Source organism: Phoxinus phoxinus (genome assembly GCF_949152265.1).
Source record: "Phoxinus phoxinus genome assembly, chromosome: 19".
NCBI lineage: Eukaryota > Metazoa > Chordata > Actinopteri > Cypriniformes > Leuciscidae > Phoxinus > Phoxinus phoxinus.
In genome coordinates, this window is record NC_136894.1 from 2,954,456 (window position 1) to 2,970,388 (window position 15,933).

The following is a 15,933-nucleotide window of genomic DNA, read 5'->3' on the forward strand; positions in this document are numbered from 1 at the left end:
GTGAGAGCAACACATGGATTTTATTAAAAATGTCCATAGAACACTTCATAAAATCTATTAAAATGACTTGATCTTTCATTCAAGGCAAGGTCCAGGGCTGCCAGGTCCAAGATTTAAAATAATAAATATGATGGTGAGGAAGTGTACAGTCCTTGAACTTTTTACATCTTATCTCGTTCTCACTCTACCATAAAATCATATACTTAGTCCCATGACGATGCAGTGATTATAGTTAAGCAATTAAATAAACATGTAACAGTGAATCTGGGTTGTGGTGTCTCATGGTCATCTGTAGTGTACCACATGTTTTCGGTGTTTGTAAAAAGCTTACGACATGCTATGACAATTGAGTGTGGATGGTTGCTGATGCTGGTGTTTTTTTTTTTTTTTTTTAATTGCGTCCATTGAGCTGTACTGGTAATAAAAAGCATTAAAACATAAGAAGTGAGAGGGCATTGCACATTTCCTATGAAGCATTACAGAATAAAAGTTTTTTTTTTTTCTCCAGTTGTTCTCTCATATATCACACACACATAAAACATTTTTCCCTTTTACCGCCGAGAAAATCTGTTCTTGAATGCCTTGATAGTCTTAGCCATCATAGGAGCAATTTCTGAAACAGAAAGAACAGAAACGTAGTAAAAATGTTCAAACACAACCAGTTCAATGGGCAAATATTGGACATGTTATCAACACCAATGGTTAATATACAGTAGTGGTCAAAAGTGTTTGATATTTGGTTTTAATGATCCTACAAAAGTTTGATTAAACCATCAAAATTAGGAAAATATTGATATATTTTAAATAAAAGGGAAGAACAAAACACTAAATGTTGTGTTACAAAAATACACTTTATCTTACAAAATTATTTGGCAGAAAAAGGCAAACTACAGCAACAGGATTTATTTGACGATGCAAAAAAAAAAAATGCATAGAAATAAAATTGACTAACATAAGCAACTAAGACTATTTTGGTGGATGTCTCTAGTTTTTGCATGCGTTCATAATTTCTTTGTATGAAAAGATTGTCCAAAAATTATGTCCGTACAATTTAACAATTGACTGTAATATGTTTACAAAATCTTTAACATTAGAATAAAGGCTTGAGTAAATGTTCCTAGGCCGAACATCACTTTTGGCCACTACTGTACAATACATCCATTTCTATGAAAGAAATCATTGTATATACAGTGCTATGCATAAGTTTAGACACCCATGCTAAAGTTGCCTAAAAAGAGGAATAAAAAATCATCTTTTGGAAATTGATCTTAATGCCTTAATTTAAAAAATGAGGAAAAATCCAACCTTTAAGGACACCAATTTTCTTTGAGAATGAATAATGTATCGTTAAAAAATAAATGTTCTTCCTTAAAATACAGGGTGCATAAGTTTGGACACCCCTATGTTAAATTCCCATAGAGGCAGGCAGATTTTTATTTTTAAAGGCCAGTTACTTCATGGATCCAGGATACTCTGCATCCTGATAAAGTTCCCTTGGCCTTTGGGATTAAAATAGCCCCACATCATCACACACCCTTCACCATACCTGGAGATTGGCATGGTTTTATTTCAGTTAGCCTAACAGCTGGTTTGATTTGCATTGAAAGATGATCTTATGGAAAGTACCCCATGTCAATCTCCAGGTATGGTGAAGGGTGTGTGATGATGTGGGGCTATTTTAATCCCAAAGGCCAAGGGAACTTTATCAGGATGCAGAGTATCCTGGATCCATGAAGTAACTGGCCTTTAAAAATAAAAATCTGCCTGCCTCTATGGGAATTTAACATAGGGGTGTCCAAACTTATGCACCCTGTATTTTAAAGAAGAACATTTATTTTTTAACGATACATTATTCATTCACAAAGAAAATTGGTGTCCTTAAAGGTTGGATTTTTCCTCATTTTTTAAATTAAGGCATTAAGATAAATTTCCAAAAGATGATTTTTTATTCCTCTTTTTAGGCAACTTTAGCATAGGTGTCTAAACTTATGCATAGCACTGTATAACAAGGAGCTCAAGTACATGTAGCTGTAGATAAATGTGTAACAGCAGCAGCTGAGCGATCGTGTTTATGTTTGACTCACTTTTGACTTGTGGTTTGTCTCTGGCACTGTGTCCACCAGCAGTGCTGGGAGCAGAGGAGCGCGAGGAGGACTCAGCGGGGCTGCTAACAGAAGAAGACTGACCAACCTCAGCGGGTTTGCTATGGGAGCTGTAGTTTGTAGCTGGTCTGATCCTGCATATGAAGAATCAAGAAGTAGCATTTTAAAGTCATCATGAAACGGTTGCGTTAGTCTTTTCTTCCCATATTGTGACGTAAATCCAAGTGAAACGGCTTCTCCAACAACAACAAGTATAGGGCGGGACTTGCTTCTTTTTTTTTTATAACAGTGTGTACAGATAAATCATTTATAATAAATACTAGAATATTTCATTATAAAAACAAGTATTGTCTATTTTGATTTCATGCTGACTTTAGGGTGTGTTCACACTTGAAGTTCGGTTCGCTTGGTTTTTTTGGTCCTGGTCCGCTAAGCTTTCACACTTCAAATACACAGGGATACGTTCACAACCTGATTGGTCGGCTTTTATCATGTATACATTTCACAATGGAACTTAAGCCAGGTACACACTGTACGATTTTGGCCATCTGAGACAAATTTTGCAAAACCTAAAAGATTCCCCTGATCCTAAGCTAAAATTTGAAGTCTTTGATCGTTAATTTGACATGTTGACCGACAGCTGATTAATGACCATTGCGCTAAAACTTTATTCTGGCAGTGTCAGAAGATTTGACTCACAGTCCTGCAGTGTGACTTCTGCTACGACGACCGTCAAATTGTCTTAGTTTTTCAAGACAAGCCATGACCAAAATTAACGTTAGAGATTTGTAGCCACCATTTCAATCCAGCGTGTAAAGGCAAGTGCACACTACAGGATTTTAAAACGTCGGGCTGAACTGTGCAGTTCACACTACATGACTTGCTCTTTGTGAAATCAGGAGTGTTCAAGTTGTTGAGCTGTTCACACCACACGACACAACGTGATTGATCCGCAACAGGAGGTAACTCACTACACGAGGTGACAACAACTCTGTCAGCCAACGATTCTATCTTGTCTACAAACCACGTTTTATCACGAAGAAATCACGCGATAAAACGAACCGGAAATGACGCAATACAGCACGCGCGCCACTACCCAGCGAAGAAGAACACAAGTGCACAACACGCGAGTCTTTGTTTGAATATGGACGTCAGAAAGAAATTAGTGCTGCAAACTGTTTGCGTGATGATTTGCTCTGAAAAAAAAAAAAATCCCATAGACAGTATATAAACGGTATTTTCCCAGTGACCTCAACCCATGCCTTGCTCTGATTGGCTGTAGCTCATGGCATCACATGTGGTTGAGTCGTGCGACAGCTCCAGATATCTAGCATGCTAGATATTTTTCTGGGCTCGGCGACGCGTCCGCGAGGCGTCTGCGAGCGTCTTTGATGCGTTGTTGGCTCTTTCATACTAACAGATTGGCGAGCGTTCATCGGCCGCTAATCCCCCGCGATTTGCACGCGATAACAACCCGACCTGTCGGCGAGCTCAACGATTTGCAAATCGGGCTTAAAATCCTCTAGTGTGAACTAGGCATAATGAAGCTCACGGTCACCGAACGCGTCACTGATTGATGATGTAAAACTGCGGACGAGTTTTCTTGCTTGTCCATTTTTAACACGTCTTGACTATCGTAAAGTCTGACATTGACAACTTGGATCTTATATTGTGACATGGCATGTTCGTACAGTCTGAAAAGGAACAATCGTAAATTGCACATTGTGCACCCGGCCACCGAACGAACATCCAAATCGAGGGCTAAATACGCTCGTTGTATGTGCGTAGCTTCATATGATGGTATTTTGACCAGCTGAGAACTCCTGTAGAGCTTATAAAATGTGAAAAGGAGTCAAAACAGCGGCAGGAATACATCCGTCACACACACACGAACGAAGATAAACAAACACTTTTTAGGGTCACATCTTGTGACATGTACCGGTTTTGGTCTTTGGTCAGTGTTGCGTTCATATTTCATTCGAACCGCACCAGAGTTTGTTTGGAAAAGGAGTGAGATACATCTTTTCAGCGTCTCGGTCCACTTGTTTGGTGTCGCAAAGCATTCACAGTTAGTCAAATGAACCGCACTAATAGAGCAATCGCACCAGAGTTTGTTTTAATCAAAACAAACCAGCCAAGTGTGAACTAGAGTGCGGATCGGGACGCATTTTTCTGTCCAACTCCGAGCACGGCCCGCGTCCGACAGAGCAGTGACCGAATCCGACAGGCATTAATATATTTTTGTCCGAGCCAGACACAGTTAAAATCTTATTTTCTCATACTAATGACACATGTATGTTTGTTCGTGTGGAACACCCGCTTTTATTAAGTAACTTTAGAAAGGCATTCGTAAATGTACAACAGATGAGCGCATCAGCGCACACGGGGCAACAAGCGCACGTTAACACAGGCGTGCACATTATGCACGTGTTTCGTTGTCACGGCTACATAAACAAATTTATGCACGCAGGAAGACGGATGCTAGGGTAATATTTAAAATTAATTTTAATCACAAAAACTAACCTTTGCATCAAGTGAAACAGGCCCATTGGTTATACCTACGTAATAAGCTTTTTTTAAATTTAAAATGTTCAATAACTTATCGCGCTGATGTGACTGAGCCCGAACCCGAACATCATTTCTAAATATCTGTCCGAACCCGGCCCGTCGGGTTGAAGAAAACCAGATTGTCAGCAGGAACATCATGATAAAGTAATGCAGCATTCACTCACCTGGCAGATGGAGGAGCAGAGCTTGTGCTGGTAGAACCATTTTTAGTGCCAAACTTCTCTTGAAGACGGAGGATATTCCGTGGAGGCTTAGCGGCTGAGTTCACATACGCCATTTTAACTTGCCGTCCTGTTAAAAGTCAATGATATATTACAAACATTGATTGTGAGAACTGGTCTCACATTTTTATTTTACTCGTTTAGTTAATATTTTTTGCAAAAAAAGTCAATTGCTTAAGCATATTGAGTTGAATTAACTGCATGATATGCTGATTCATTAATTGAATCATCTTAATTTGGAGGAGTTTCTCACCAAATATTGAAATGGATGATTTTCAAAGACATCTGACATGTCAGAATGTAAAGCTTTGAATAGACATTATAAAAAGTGACTTAAGGTGCAGTAAGTGATTTCTGAGAAACACTGTTGAAAGTGGATCGGAACAAGCACCACAACTAACATGTAGCCAATCAGCAGTAGGGGGCGTGTCTTCATGATGGGGGAGGAGAGAGAGTGAGCAAGAGGGAGATTTGAAGAAAGACTGTAGAAAGAAATGGCTGAGAGACATTACAAAAGAGAAATGCTCAGAGGAATACGACTTCCTCGCTTTATTTTTCACAAGCATTAATTTGCTTCACTTCTTCTAGGATAAAGAGACATCCATTGTACTGTGTGTTTGTGCATTTTGAGGGCGGAGCAATGAAAGGAGGGTGTGTTTGTTTGGATTGATTTTAAAATATCAAGTGTTCAACATTGAGTTTTCGAAATTGCATACTGCACCTTTAAGTCAAATATATATGTTTACTATATATACACCAGTAATATAACAAGTCTTGATCTAAATTATGCTGACAAATGCCTGCGAGCACCTTTAGGTTTGTTTGCATGGGCAGAACTGATGTTCATCGTGAGCTTGCGCAGACGTTCTTCCCGTTCTTCATGGAGCCGGAGATACATCTCCCTCCAGGATTCATACTCTTGAGGAGTTTCACGTTTAAAATCCCGCTGGCAGTGTCTGTTCCACAGATCATCCGACTCTTCTGTGAAATACTGAGAAGATACACTTGCAATCAAAGATTTGTCAAAAATTAGCTAAAAATCTTCATGATAAGTTTTAATGGGAAAACCGTGCATGCAGCGTTAATGGGGTTAACAAGCTTTTTTTTATGTTTTGTAAGAAGTAGGGATGCTCATTTCGGTTAATTTTCCCGACCGAAAACCGCCGCTCGTTATCCGATTATTAACCGTAAAACTGATAAGATTATAATATTGAATTGACATTAAATACAAATAAAATTAACGAGCGTCTGTGACCCGTTAAAAATACCAAAAAAAAAAGATCACAGGTTTATTTTAACGTGTAAACAGCAGCAGAACAGATCAACAACACAACCTGGATCCACATCAAATGATCACGCACCTGCAGCATTTCTGACAGTGACAACAGAGAAAAACTGAATTAAATAATATATATAAAAAAACTAAAATAGGCCTACACTAAATATATTTTTTAAACTTAAATTAACAAATTAAGATGACAAGAAGAAAACACTGCATCAGGTTGAAGCTTTGAAAAAAAAAACGGGTTTTTTTCCCCATCAGAATACGTTTTTTCGTCAAATAAAAATAGCAGGCCTACCTCTATCCACAGCTTGTCTAGTTCTTATTTAAACAAAAGTAACATGTCTACATGATGTGGGGTTAGTCTGGGTCGCCGATGGCACAGATGTCCCAGGAATACAGAGATAACGTATCGCTAGAGAGGCCAACTTCGGAAAGCGCCTTTCATTTGCTTGTGGATGTTTGCTTCGCAAGTGATAGCCTATTGCATTGTACACTTGCACTACTGCTTTATTTTAATACCGCGTATTAAACACCCTTTCTGTCCTTTCTGACCTTTGTTTTGGAGGTCTCCAACAGTAGGTTTACATGCATCCAAGATAAAAAATAAATAAATAAAATTCTTATAACATACAGTACAACATCTCCTCTTCGGTCTCTCTAAAGCTCGCCTTCTCAAGAGCCTACTAACTAAATCTTAAGTAAAATTATAAATGTTTTTACTGTTGCTTATGTTTAATTTAATGTATTAATATAATGCATGTAGAAGATCACAACTAGATATGCGATCAAAACTGTAAAATAAACAATCTGCACATGACTGTGACGACAACTTGACACACATACCTGATTACACTGCTCAATGCGGTAAAGCTGCTCAGGCGTACATCTCTCCAGAACCGGCTCCAGAATCTCAAATGGCACTCCGCCCACTTCATCAATTGCTTAAAAAAAAAAAAAATACAAGAACTATCAGTAAAGCTGATTAATTTTTAGGTGATTTATGTGGTAAACACTGAAACATCATGACATCCTTTACAGCGATTTGAACATGGCCATTTTAAGTGCGGTCACTGTCACCAGATTTTTTCACACACAGCCATCTGTGACTCTTGAGATGTGATTTGTTATGTAACATCCCATAAGGGTTAAATACTATACTGAATTAAAATATTATTAAAACAAATAATCAGAGAATGAGAAAACTCACAATCTATATTGTTCTGCAGGACTCTAATGCACTGATCATACAGAGACATCATTTTCGGCAAATACGCCGACTTGGACCCAGAGTACACAACCATTTTGGAGTTCAGCCTTCGACCTGCGCAGCCAAGATCCTCTTCGTCATTTGACACAGCGACTGAAGGAGAAAAACATGTTGCTTTGAGTCAACGCAGACAGTATCATTGGGATGTATACACTTCTTTTAATTTCAATTCTGTTTCTTTCAGGCATGTTAGGCAGTTTGATTTGAAGGGGCATATTTTGTCTTTTGTTTTTGGGCTCTACTAGAATAGGTTTCTTATTTTTTTTAAATCTTAGGTAAAAAAACAACAACTTATTTTGTCAAACATTTGACATTGTTGCAGCTCTTCTCTTCCCAGTCTGTCAGTAACGCTCTGTTTAGTTCCTGTCTCTATGAAGCCCCTCCTTCTGAAAGCACACTGTGCTCTGATTGGTCGGCTGGACCAGTGTGTTGTGATTGGTCAAGCACTTTGAGCGTGTTTGTGACATGTCCCGCCCCTTACCATAACCGCCTGGGCTGCGTTCCAGTCCAAAATTGTCATGTACTTCACTCGCTAACTATCTCGTTCACTCGGATGTACGTCATTGCTTACGTTGCATGAACGCACACTACTTTGCAATAGGCTGAATTGGAACGTGCTAAGCCCTTAGAATCCACTATGGGGTTGATTTATTATTTATTTATCCTTACGAAATTGTTTAATGTAGCATTCTATATGAATATAGGCGTGTTTGCATTGTTTAAACAATAAAAAAGTAAAATAATTAATATATAAGTTGTAAATTAAAACGCAATATGCGTTGACGTCACAATCGTGTTGCATTGTGGTATATGGAGCTGTCTGAAGTGTACATATAAAGTAGACTCGCTCCCTCTATATAAACTTCCCTCGTCCACTTCCCGAAATAGAACGCACTTCAAAATGGCGGCAGGGATTCCCCCGAGGGAAAGTGCTTAGGGAACTTCGCAAGTGCACGTCAGTTTCAACACACTACTAACTAACTCAACCAGTTCTGTCGGAATTATTTAAATGAGGAATATTGTGACATGTTCATTTCTGGAAGAAAACTCAAGACTACAATGGAGAGAGGCGTTTCAGGGAGTTCAGAAATAGTCACACTGATATAGAGAATAACTCTCGCTGGAGGGACTTTTGCAGAGCTTTTTTATGCTCAAACAGAAACATTACACACTAAAGAAAGTTGAACATAATAGGTCTTCTTTAAAAGTGTTCTTAAACTAAAAAACACGTACTTTTGCGTCTCTGGGGGGACAGTGGCGTAAGATCAATGGAGGGCAGTGGTCTGTAGTTGGGCAGGATGGCTGGCAAAGGGATATCAGGCAGCATGGGAACCACATCCACTACCTGGAGAAATAATGATTAGAAATCCTCTGACAAATCCCATCACCCCACCAGAATAACAAGTTCAGCCTCACCTTCCTGCGTTTCTCTGGAACAGCAGGCGTGGTCACGGAGGAAGAGGATGGCTTTGAGTGTTTACTGCTGGTCCCGTTAGCCTTGCCAGACTTCGAGGAAGCCGAAGGAACCGGGGCAGGAGGCTGAGGGGGTCGCGAGGGCTGCTGCTTTTTCTTCTTTTTGGTTGGGGTCGGAGCGTCGTACGTGAGGAAAGATTCAAAAGACATGGTTGGAGCTTCAAATGGCTCCTCTTCCTCGTCCATTTTCTCTGGAACTTCCCCCCTCTCCCTTGATTTTCCTTAAAGACAAAAGAAGATCCAATTAAAATCTTATACTTAGAATAAACAAACAACTCACAACTCATAGTCAGAAAGAATGTATTAAAGAATGAATTAAATTGACAGTAAAGACATTTATAATGTTACAAAAGATGATGCGTCATATAAATGCTGTTCTTTTGAGCTTTCTATTCATCAAAGAATCCTTGAAACAATCATGGTTTCCACAAAAATATTGAGCAGCACAACAGTTTTCAACAAATTACAATGATAATAATCAGAAATGTTTCTTGAGCATATTTGAATGATTTCTGAAGGATCATGTGACGCTTAAGTCTGGAGTAACAATGCTGAAAATAGTTGATTTTAAAATGCATTAAAACAGAAAACAGCCGTTTTAATTTGTACTAATATTTCACAATATTACTGTAATGTCATGAAATATATGCAAATTCTTACCATCACTTCCTCCTTTCTTTTCCTTCTTGCTCTCGTGTGAGCTTAAATGTCGATCATGTTTAGATTTGTGACTCGTCCCACCCTGTTGCTCTCGTTCGTCTCTGTGCGTCCTCTCCTTGCTGCTGCCGCCACCCGTGGGTCGGTGCTTCCGTCTCTCCTGTTCCCGAATGTCTTGGGAACTGTGCTCTCTGACTGGCTCTTTGTGTGGCTTGTTGTGTCTAATGTCATTTCGTGGGGGACTAGGCTCAGGCTCCGGCTCTGGCTCTGCCTCTGCCTCCTCTTCAGGAGGGCTTTCATACTCATCTGACTGATACCCCCTTGCACTGCCGTGTCTGTACTGTGAGCTGTAGTGCTGTGGAGGCGAGGGCGAGTAGCCATGCTGGTATTCCATCTCGTCGTGTTGCTCCTCCTCCATAAGTGGAGGTTCATCTGGAGACCGTTCCCGGACTCGTTTGTGCCCTCCAGACTCAATGCGTGAGTGGGAACGCCCCTCCTTTACAGCAGGTCTATTAATAAACATGAATTATATATAAACTTATTCATCTCTTATCTCACAACATTGCCAAGTTTCCAAAATGAACACCCAACAAACATCAAATTAGAGTAATCGTTCAAAAGCTTGGGGTCATTAAGATTTTATAAAAAGAAATTAATACTTTTACTCGGCAAGGATCTATTAAATTGATCACAATTGACAGTAAAGACATCTACATTGTTACAAATATATACATCTTTCAAATGAATGCTGTTCTTTTGTCATTTCTATTTATCAAAGAATCCTGAAAAAAATGATCATGTTCACACAAAATAATTAAAGTTAATAAGTTGCTTTTAAAGGGATACTTCACCTCTGTAAAGATGAATGTGTATTTAAAATGGGTCATTTATGTAGTAGAAATGTGACATTATTTTTGAATTTGGAGCCTTCTAGACTGAGAAAAGCCAGAAAATGTATTTGTGGCTCATGTGGATGAAAAACAACAACTCCCAGAATGCACTTGCTTCACTGCCCTACGAGGCCACGCCCAAGCCACGCCTACCGGTAAGAGCGCAGTTAAACAACAAGGCTAGGCTACTAGAGAATCTCAGTGACGAGTCTGCCTGGGATTTCGAGACCGCCCAAAATGTCCGGGATTCGGCTTCTGCGTTCTACAGTCGCCATTCATCATGTTTACGGCGGCGAGCAGGACGAGACTGACGGCCGCGGGAGAACGGCGCGAGGCCGGTGGCGTGATTACTGATGAGCGGCACCTGTGAGACGCACCGGTGTCGTAGCTCTCACGGAGGAGCGGGAATTTTCTTAGCTCGGTTAAAACGCACATTAACACATCTGTACAAAAGGCTAAGCTTTAATGACGCTGGTGCCCTCTGCTGGACATTTAATATGTTGCACTTTCGAATATACGCATTATCTCTGAATCACCTGACTATTATTGCTGCAATTTCATTGGAGGGCACCAGCGTCATTAAAGCTTAGCCTTTTGTACACCATCACTTGTAAACACTACATTCAGATTCACCAATCGGAATGAATTCAGTTAGATTGAAACAAAAAGTGTGTATGTGAACAATGAATGGCAACTGCAGAAAGCAAAAGCCAAATCCCGGACATTTTGGACGATCTCGACGCCGAACGTGTCCGGGAAAAAAGAGGATGGTAACCCCTACTACTCCGCTTTCTCCACAGAACAAGAGCCTGTTAGCTTAGCTTCCAAAAAAAAAAGATAGCTGACACTATCTGTACATTCTGTGAGTGAGATCCCCTCTATGGGCGGGCTGAAAACATGCGGATCTAGCGCCTTCTACTGGCTGTGGTCTCTAGCCTCTGGCCAAAAAAGCCTCTGATGATGCAAAATTACGATTTTTGCGTCATCTGTGGATTTTTTACAGACAAAAAAATACATAAATCTCTCGTCTCAGGGGGATATGAGGGAGGGAAGCACGGTAATTTGAAAATACTACAAGTTTTCTACTGATACAAAGCTTAATGCTAAATCCTGAAGTATCCCATTAACATCGATAATAATAAATGTTTCTTGAGTAGAAAATCAGCATATTAGAATGATGTCTGAAGGATCATGTTACAAGGATCAATATTACTGTTTTACTGGATTTTTGATCAAATATATGTAGACTTTCTGAGCATAAGAGACTTCAAGAAAAAAAATTTATGGCCCATACATATCTCTCAAATCACTCGCCATAGGCAGTTGTGGCAAAAAAGTTCATTCTGGACCATGAGCATATTCTAAAGAACAGTTGTTTCAGTTTTCTTTACTAAGTTGTTCTGCATTTTCATTACTTTAAAAAATTTAATTGCAATGAAATTAGCGGATAATAGATCACTTTAAGAAGCTTACCTGTCTGCAGATCTCTCTGGCACCAGCTTTTTCCACTTGGCCACAAGGTTCTTCGCAACCTCCCCAGCAAATTCATGTTTGCGCAGAGAATTCACAGCCTTCCCAATGCCAGTTTCCTGAAAGAATCGGAGAAAACAAACAAATTAAAAGCTAGAGATCTGTGAGATCAAACCAAAAGTAATAGATGTGAAGATAAGCAATATTTTGATCTTACCACCAAGATGTCTACAGTCATGGGCAGCTCCCCCAACCTTTTGAGAGTTTTCAGAAGCTAGACAGAACAAGGAAAAATATAAGAACGCATCTCACAGACAAGAGATTAATTAATTGTCATGATTATACAGTGTGTGTGTGTGTATATATATATATACAGTTGCATTGCCAGTAATAAGCATTTATGGCTGGTACATTTTCTCGTAACACTCACCATTGCGGAAATTTTCATTTTGGACCATAACAACAACAATATTGTTAGGACCATATTATCAAAATGATAAAATCAAGCATTTATCTACACTGTTTGTGGACAACTACACTATTCTTATAACTTACTACAAAAAAAATAACTTGCAATGTATTTAACATAATACTAAAATACTAATCGCATCATTGTATAAAACTAAATCTAAAACCTAAAAATATATATAAAAATATAATATATAGGCTAAGCTATATATATATATATATATATATATATATATATATATATATATATATAAATATAATATATAGGCTAAGCTATATATATATATATATATATATATATATATATATATATATATATATATATATACACTCAAATTAGTCCTGTCAAATCGATTAATCGCATCTAACATAAAAGGTTTTGTTTACATAATGGGTGTACATAATATATTAATACATATGAGTGTACGTTTCTGTGTATATTATATATACGTATACACACACACACACACACGCACACACACAGAGACATATAGTATATATATATATACACTACACACACACATATTATGTTACACGCAATTAATCGATTTGACAGCACTGACCCAAACACAAAATATAGATTAACTATATAGATAACTCTTAGAAAAATACTGGCAGTAGCATATCATCCACCATGATATGTACACATTTCAAGGAATTGTTCATGGCAAAAAAAGCATGGTAAGAACATGGTGCAGTGTCCAAATAACATGGTAGTACTGTGATATTTGTGTTGTACACAGAGACATCGGTGTAAATAACAGTAGTGTCAAAGTTATTAGTTTGTTGTATAGTGTCCAAGACTCATTTTTATGCCAGAATTACCAAACAAGACATTTAAGTGCACTTAAAGTGTAGTCGTGGCCTCCAGGGGAACAGGGGGGTCGCATGTGAAACTCGGCTCTACACAATAATGACACCTAACGTTACGTAGGCAGTTCACTAAATTTGAGACACAGCCTTAGTGTAAGACAAGTACAGTGAGTATTGCGGAGGAATCATGTTTTATAGAGAGTAACATGCACTCTGCTGCACTATCACGGCCTGTCTTCATCTGTCACTTATCATAATAAATTGCTATGGTTGTCATTTCTGCTAACTGAGCACTAGCATTTGAGAAAGTGCCCGATTCTGCTTCGGCTGAAGCATATTTAAGGAAAAAGTTCCATCCAGATTGATCTATCTAATCGATCATTCATTTCACGGTCTGCTGCTGTTGTAATTGTTATACGTTGGATTTCTGGATATCAATTTTGCACGATCCACTGACTAGCCACGAGCAGAAGCGCGTATAACACCGTCATACACGGCGCGAAATCGTCGACGTTAAGCGTTGGCTTCGTCTCAGAGAAAGGGTTTATTACCTTGCGAGGCTCTTGATTCTCATCGAGCCTCAACCGTAACTTCTCGACTGCTTCCATTAGCTCCTCCGCCATGTTTACAGCTGGTACATATTGTCCGGAAGTGGGGGCCTGCTGTTGTTTCTCAGACTGCTACGAACTTCCGTCACTCCGAAAACAAAAACCGGAAACACGTCATACTGCTGTCATAAAGCCATCTTGATCACTCGATGAGGTCATGATGTATTTATCGTTAAGCTTTTATAATTCAAGGTTGTGGGTATTTCAGATACATCGTACTAAGAGAGGTTAAATAGAGTGGTCAGTTATATAGATATGCTTATTATTTACAATCGCTTTATATGATGAACAGACTGAATTTAGGCTTTTATTCATCAACTCGCACATCAGTTGTGGTAAACAGAAGCTAAAGCATGTTCGCTTGAGGTGCGAGAACCAATGAGGTTCATTCTTGAGTTACGCATCACGTTTGAGCTTCTGCAAGAACCAATGAGGTTCCTTCACGTGTTACGCAGCACGTTTGAGCTTCTGTAATAACCAATGAGGTTCATTCCCGTGTTACGCAGCACGTTTGAGCTTCAGCAAGAACCAATGAGGTTCGTTCCCGTGTTACGCAGCACGTTTGAGCTTCAGCAAGAACCAATGAGGTTCGTTCCCGTGTTACGCAGCACGTTTGAGCTTCTGTAATAACCAATTAGGTTCAGTCTCGTGTTACGCAGCACGTTTGAGCTTCTGTAATAACCAATGAGGTTCATTCTTGTGTTACGCAGCACGTTTGAGCTTCAGCAAGAACCAATGAGGTTCGTTCCCGTGTTACGCAGCACGTTTGAGCTTCTGTAATAACCAATGAGGTTCATTCCCGTGTTACGCAGCACGTTTGAGCTTCTGTAAGAACCAATGAGGTTCATTCCCGTGTTACGCAGCACGTTTGAGCTTCTGTAATAACCAATGAGGTTCATTCTTGTGTTACGCAGCACGTTTGAGCTTCTGTAAGAACCAATGAGGTTCATTCCCGTGTTACGCAGCACGTTTGAGCTTCAGCAAGAACCAATGAGGTTCGTTCCCGTGTTACGCAGCACGTTTGAGCTTCAGCAAGAACCAATGAGGTTCGTTCCCGTGTTACGCAGCACGTTTGAGCTTCTGTAATAACCAATTAGGTTCAGTCTCGTGTTACGCAGCACGTTTGAGCTTCTGTAATAACCAATGAGGTTCATTCTTGTGTTACGCAGCACGTTTGAGCTTCAGCAAGAACCAATGAGGTTCGTTCCCGTGTTACGCAGCACGTTTGAGCTTCTGTAATAACCAATGAGGTTCATTCCCGTGTTACGCAGCACGTTTGAGCTTCAGCAAGAACCAATGAGGTTCATTCTCGTGTTACGCAGCACGTTTGAGCTTCTGTAATAACCAATGAGGTTCAGTCTCGTGTTACGCAGCACGTTTGAGCTTCTGTAATAACCAATTAGGTTCAGTCTCGTGTTACGCAGCACGTTTGAGCTTCTGTAATAACCAATGAGGTTCATTCTTGTGTTACGCAGCACGTTTGAGCTTCTGTAATAACCAATGAGGTTCATTCCCGTGTTACGCAGCACGTTTGAGCTTCAGCAAGAACCAATGAGGTTCATTCTCGTGTTACGCAGCACGTTTGAGCTTCTGAAAGAACCAATGAGGTTCGTTCCCGTGTTACGCAGCACGTTTGAGCTTCTGTAATAACCAATTAGGTTCAGTCTCGTGTTACGCAGCACGTTTGAGCTTCTGTAATAACCAATTAGGTTCAGTCTCGTGTTACGCAGCACGTTTGAGCTTCTGCAAGAGGTTTGTTCTCACCAAGGGGGTAATCCATCAGCCGGAAACCGAAGCTTCCCCCGGGGCCGCCATTGTAGCAGAGCATCACCTGCTGTTAGCATTCCATTGACTCCCATTCATTTTGGCGTCACTTTGACAGCGAATAACTTTACATCGGAGGCATTCAAAGACTCCATTTGTACATTATTTATTTCTAAAGAAACACAACAATGTATAAAAGGCTCCATTACCTTGTATCTTACGCTATGGCCCCGTAGAAGCAGTTTTTGTAAAAATAGGCTAGTCGAGAAATGACCGTATAGACCGGCGGAGAAGCTCGCAAGCAATCGGGAAGACGTGGAGGCATAAAGTCAAGGGAGAAGCCCATA

At 39.7% G+C, this 15,933-nt stretch overlaps 1 protein-coding gene across 9 annotated transcripts in view; it reads right to left on the minus strand.

The window, feature by feature from the left end:
- The window catches only part of eloa (elongin A), a 25,413-nt gene continuing 9,480 nt past the window's right edge, over positions 1–15,933 (minus strand). For all 9 annotated transcript variants that reach the window (XM_079590756.1, XM_079590753.1, XM_079590751.1 and 6 more), the window contains 12 exons: positions 13,766–13,910; positions 12,151–12,207; positions 11,937–12,052; positions 9,577–10,082; positions 8,860–9,137; positions 8,677–8,788; positions 7,384–7,536; positions 7,020–7,117; positions 5,702–5,882; positions 4,835–4,961; positions 2,085–2,236; positions 1–613 (listed from right to left, as the gene is read on the minus strand). In XM_079590756.1, the coding sequence (XP_079446882.1) occupies positions 552–613; positions 2,085–2,236; positions 4,835–4,961; positions 5,702–5,882; positions 7,020–7,117; positions 7,384–7,536; positions 8,677–8,788; positions 8,860–9,137; positions 9,577–10,082; positions 11,937–12,052; positions 12,151–12,207; positions 13,766–13,837 (1,914 nt within the window). In that variant the 5' untranslated portion in view covers positions 13,838–13,910 and the 3' untranslated portion in view covers positions 1–551. The remainder of the gene's footprint in view (positions 614–2,084; positions 2,237–4,834; positions 4,962–5,701; positions 5,883–7,019; positions 7,118–7,383; positions 7,537–8,676; positions 8,789–8,859; positions 9,138–9,576; positions 10,083–11,936; positions 12,053–12,150; positions 12,208–13,765; positions 13,911–15,933) is intronic.